Source organism: Rhamphochromis sp. 'chilingali', assembly GCF_963969265.1.
Source record: "Rhamphochromis sp. 'chilingali' genome assembly, chromosome: 11".
In the NCBI taxonomy this organism is placed as follows: domain Eukaryota; kingdom Metazoa; phylum Chordata; class Actinopteri; order Cichliformes; family Cichlidae; genus Rhamphochromis; species Rhamphochromis sp. 'chilingali'.
Window position 1 is genome coordinate 316,201 of NC_137938.1, and position 5,878 is coordinate 322,078.

General features: G+C 37.4%; 1 protein-coding gene across 1 annotated transcript in view; it reads right to left on the reverse strand.

Moving 5' to 3' along the window:
* The window catches only part of LOC308405510 (uncharacterized protein), a gene marked incomplete at its 5' end in the record, with an annotated part of 18,693 nt that extends 13,350 nt beyond the window's left edge, over window positions 1–5,343 (reverse strand). Inside the window, one exon of the mRNA XM_080896183.1 lies at window positions 4,870–5,343. Within this exon, the coding sequence (XP_080752309.1) occupies window positions 4,870–5,343 (474 nt within the window). The remainder of the gene's footprint in view (window positions 1–4,869) is intronic.
* Between the last annotated feature and the right edge of the window lie 535 nt (window positions 5,344–5,878).

Consider the following 5,878-nt stretch of genomic DNA (forward strand, 5'->3'; position numbering starts at 1 on the left):
AAAACTGGTATTCCTTATGTTTTTTTATGACACAACCTGGAGGGTCAGGCTCTCCATACAGTAACCTAACCTCCATTACTGTACAAAGTAAGTGTTTGCCACTCTTGTCCCATTATCATTTTGTACTACTTTTGTGTATTTACTACCGTTGCAGGAATGCCCATAACGCCAACTTCAGAGAAACATGTATCAGGTGATGAAACTGTAAACTGATTCTGAGACACTTTACGTAAAGCGATGACACATATGTAGATTTCAGTATGGTTTTTTGCATTTCAGACAGACAGCATGTGTATATACCCATTTCTTCAGATAACACACATCCAATGGATCCATCACCACAAGATGAAAAAACCGGTAGACTGGCTATGTTAACAAGCACAATCGGTCATATATTATACCTGCTGACACACATATCTCCCATTCTACTTTTAAATACTACATATTGTCAATCCTACTTATTTGTTTAATATGTGCATTGAAGGACATATCCTGATCAAAAATGACTCCAAGATTTCTCACAGTGTTACTAGAGGCCAAGGTAATGCTATCTAGAGTAAGAGTCTGGTTAGATACTATATTTCTAAGATTTTCAGGGCTGAGTACAATAACCTCAGTTTAATCTCAATTTAGAAGGAGAAAGTTAGAGGCCATCCAGATTTTTATGTCTTCAAGACCTTCCTGCAGTTTAACTGAATGGTGTGTGTTAACAAAAACTTTCATATGATAGCGTTCTTTGCTAATAAATGTTTCCATTGCAGGGACGCTGCTGATAACTGTAATTGTTGTGAGTTGTTCCGGAGTAGCTGTGGCCTTCATCGTCATGGGATTTTTACTTCTCTACACTCAAAGAAGAGCTGGTGAGAATCTGAGCTTTTTTGTTTTTTGGAGATACTGGATCTCTAGTGGATTTTTAATTAAAAATCAAGATATAATTTCTGCAGATTTTTAAGCTTAGTGAAAGAAGATTAACAAAAGTACTACATTATCTGTTAACATTTACATTCATTTTTATATCTAGGCCATCATTTGCAGACAAATCAAAGTTGGATTCTCCTTTATTTTATTTCCTAGTAATATTTTTTTCCAAATTATGATAATTATAAATTTATGGCTCTGGAATAACATTACAGAAAATTATAGAATATAAAATTCTATTTATATGTGTAAACTGGGCACATATAACTAAGCTTCAATTATTTAAGGCAAATTACCTTCATATTTTATATACAGTAGGGAACAAAAGGGAACAAAAGTATATTAAAGTATAATATAAAAAGTTTCCTCATGAGCAACAAGTTTTTGCATGAACAAGATTTAAAGTACTTCAGCTTGGACATGACGGGATTTATCTGCTAGCAAACTGTATATTTCCCAAAATGTTCAAAAAGTGCTGTCTGTTTTTTCTGTTCATAGAGTGAAGAATACCAACAGAGGCACCTCAGAGAAATTATGGGTGTCATTTCAAAAGAATACAGTGTTGACAATGGGATTAATTATGAAGTTAAACATTTTATTACTGTTAGCTTTTGTGTGTGTTTTTTATAATTTACATTTCATTTAAAGTTTGATCCCCAAATGGTTTCATAGTGTTGACACAGAGATGCAAATTAACTATAAAGAAATAAATAGTGTGTTCAAACAAGATGATAAAACCAATAAAAAGTAAATTATCTATAAATAATAAAATAATAACTATTTTAGAGCTCACTGATGTTGGTTTTGTCCTTAAAAACAAAATAAACATATTGTAAGAACTCCAGCAAGAGAGAGAGTGTAAATTATTGGTCAGATTGTCTGTATACTTCTCTCATTATGTTTTTTTCCTTTGTTTTTGTTTCGTTTGTGGCTGCTATGGACTGGATTGCACAGCCACATCTTTAATTTCAGTTAATATCATCAGTGTAGCATTTGCAGTTGTTTTAAGGTTTCTAATAACAAATAGTTTTTAGATGGTATTTTTGATGTTCTTATGTAGACTCACTCTTTCTCTCTGTAGGCATAAGAAATGAAACAGGAAGGGTAATGTGACATGTACTGTTGCACTAACTTTGAAGCCCTAGCCTAAAAATGACTCCCACAGACCCTAAAACACATTTAATGCAGTTCTTTTCAGCATTTGATGCTAATCTGAATAAACACACATACAGAATTAGACTGCTTAACTGGTAAGACAGAAATGAAACTGATATTGACGTCTGTCTTTTTAGTTTATTTCACTGGTTCTGAATCTGCACCAGTTGGTCTGTACTAAAATGAATAAATCTAAATATACAACATGATGGGGGGTTTACAGAGGAAGACTAAATGTGTTTTTGTGGTTATTGTATTTTGATGCTGTTCTGGTTTCCTGGCATGTATAAAGTGTCGACAAAATGTGTTTGTTAAAGTCAGGTAGATGTAGTGTTTGGAGGTATTCCTCTCAGTTGTAGTAATCTGCTGTTTGCCATCTTCCTCTCTATGCTGAACTCTTCTGTCATATACATTGTTTAATTGTTCATACTGCTACTTAACCTCAATTAAAACACGATGCCTTAATTAATTAACCTTCTAGCAATCGATATTATTATTAGTGGATTTATTTAATTTGTTGACTATTTGTTTCTCCGACAGATTCTTTTTGTGAGAAGTTACATTTGATGAATCTAATATGTGTTTTAATGGTTTTAATGGTTTTCTTTATTGACAACTGACATTGTTGGACACCAGCATCTGCCTCAGTATTTCAGTGCTATTTTGATACTGGAGAGAAATAAACTACTAAAGGCTGGCATTAAAGTGTTTTGATGTACATGATATGAAAATGTAAAAGAAAAAGAAATAGCAAACAAACATGTAAACTGTTTTGTACAATTGACAAAGAGTTCATCTAAATATATTTGTCACGTTCCCCCGTGTGCTGTTTGGATGAGTGTGTTTTTTATATTCTAGAGTCTGAGTGTGTCAGAGGTCTCCGCCCGATTGGCCACATGTCAAATCTTTCACCTGAGCCGTTGGATTAGTTCCCATTGGGGTTTAAAAGCTTGGATCTTCTCAGACACTGCCAGATTGTTGCACTGCATGTTGTGAAGGAAGCCTGGATCCAAACTATTGCTTCTCTGTTGTTGCCTTGTTATCATTGTTCGCTTTACTTTTTCTTTGTCCAGAAACCCACCCCTGAGGAGAAACTGTGCGAGAGGATTTTGTCTGGAAACACACGAGGGAGAGTCAACCACTGAATTATTGATAATTCACCTTTTACCAACATGTTTCTGAGGAAAAGCCTGTTGCCAGCCTATTGAATAATTCCTTCTTTTTAATCTTACCACTGTGCTCTGTGCATGTGTCCAGGTTTCCATACAGCTTGACAATATTATAGTTTTATGAGTTGAGGGTTAAAAACAGTGTGCCAGAACAGGTCTATTTGAAGAGTGTCTTTCTGTGGCCACCTAATGTTTACATCAGAATAGTCAGAGTAGTTTTAGTTTGTACATTCACATCATTCATTTTAATATGGCTGCTGCTAGTGGTCTTTATGTGTCTCATCTTTTTATTGCCCACTAGTCTCTGTGTTTCTCTGAGTTTTGATTAAAGAAAATTATCCAGCGTTCAGAAAACAGACAAAGAAAAAAAGTTAGTGCATTGTTGTTTATCTTTTGTCTTTTTCCTGTTTTACTTGTGAGGTTAGTTTTGTTGCTTTGCTTTGATTTCCAGCTTTTATCTGTAATCATCTTCTCTGCTCTGCTCTCATTGGTTTCACCTCAGTTTATTTTTACCCGAGTTCACTGGGCCTATTTGTGTATCTAGTGTTGTCTTGTCTTGTGTTGTCTTCTACAAGAGCCTTGCTTCACCCACAATCTGTTCTAGCTTTCTTTAAAAACAAGTTTTTTCTGAATGGCTGAACATAGCAATGATGAGATTTGAACAGCAGGTAGGAGGAGCGTCTGTCTTTTAAGGCAAAACTCTTTTACTTTATATGGTCTCATTTTAGACAAGTTATTTATAATTCTATTGGTCCATTTATTCTCATGTATTGAGGTTGTTGCTATGCCTTGCAAGAAAAAAATATGGCATAGGTGTAGTGTTCTGTTGCAGAGTGTAGCAACTCTGATCAAACACCAAGCTAAACCTCTGTCAATGAATACACGAGTCCGAGTAGAGTTGACTTTTTACTCAGAATCTTCATTTGACAAGCGGTGAAAACTGTAGTTGAAAAGAAATACAGAATAGAAAAAATGATCGTTTACATAAATATTGCATCACGAAATAACTCAAAATGTGACCTTACACCTTCGTGTTAGCTTTAGCAACAGTAATGATCATCAAAACTGCCTTTTTTAACATGTACAAATCAACCTCCATGAATCACAAATAAAATATAATTTTTCACAAATACCACTATTTATGCCTTTTTAACACCTTCATCGTGAAATATATACACTTACGGCGTTGCCTGAACAATGTTCCCAAGTGGATGGCTGTGGATAAGCCTCAGAGCAAGACCACATGTCACTCTCCCTCTTAGAGAACCAGGAAGAGGAATTAAACAGGAAATGAAGCAATACAGGTAACCCACCAGGAAGTGAGGTTATTAGCAAGTTCACCTTCAAAATTAAAGCTTCTTAACATTTTTAACTCTTTTTACTGTTCTTTCTAACTTAAATACATACAAAAGAATTACTTTAAGCAAACATTAAAGATAAATGAAATAAATGCCTTTGAGGCATCACACTCCCCGCCTGGCCTGTGTGAGGCCACTATGAACTTGAATGAGTCCAAACAACAGTCCTTAAATCAGTCCTTAGGCAGAAGAAGAACTACTTCTGCAACTGGCCTAAGGAAGGTTCTTGTGTCACCTTGGTTGGTCGTTTTTACTTCAACCTTTCTCACATGTCCATCCTTCCCAGGAAAGGTTGCTGTGACTATGGCCATGGGCCAGTAGTTGCGGATGGTCTGCTTGTCCCTGAGGAGGACCAGATCCCCAACTTGAAGGTTTCTGCGTGTCACTGTCCATTTTTGTCTTTGTTGTAAGGATGGTAAGTATTCTTTGCTCCAACGGGCCCAAAACTGGTTTGCGAGCGCTTGAACTTGCCTCCATTGTTTTGTGAAGAGGTCCTTGTCTGTGAAATCTCCTGGAGGAGGTGGAACTCCTGATTTCTGTGTGAGGAGCATGGCTGGTGAAAGAATGAAAGGTTGGTTTGGGTCTGTAGACACAGGTAGGAGTGGACGTGCATTGATGATAGCTGTAATTTCTGCCATTAGTGTTGACAGCACTTCATGGGTCAGGTGACTCTTTTGCTGCAAGAGCATTGAATCAAGGATTCTCCTGGCAACACCAATCATCCGTTCCCATGAGCCTCCCATGTGGGAAGCATGTGGAGGTCTGAAGTTCCAGCTACATCCTTGCTTGCGAGGTACCCCTGTACAGTATTACCCATCTCCAACTCCTTGCTAGCTCCAATGAAGTTGGTCCCACAATCAGACTGAAGTTCCTTTGCAGGGCCTCTGAGAGCGAAGAACCGCCTGAGAGCATTTATACAGCTAGATGTGTCCATAGACTCAATCAGCTCAATGTGGACGGCCCTTGAACTCAAACAACTAAACATCATGGCCCACCATTTGCTCTCTGCCACAGATGAGACTACTCTCCAAGGTTGGACTGAGTTTATGTAACGGGCTGTTTGTGGGCACCGCTTTGTTTGCTTGGAGGGCTGACAGTTCCTTGGCAAAGGCTGGCCTCTGTGCTGCTTGCAGAATGACATGTTTCGCTTGAGCTATTTCGTCCACAGTACGAGGTAAGCGGCATGTGTGCAATCCTATACACCTGCTGTTTTGGTTTGAATGTTTGTGAGATCTTGCCACATGGATAAGGAAAGCCACAGCTCGCAGTAGAGAGGTA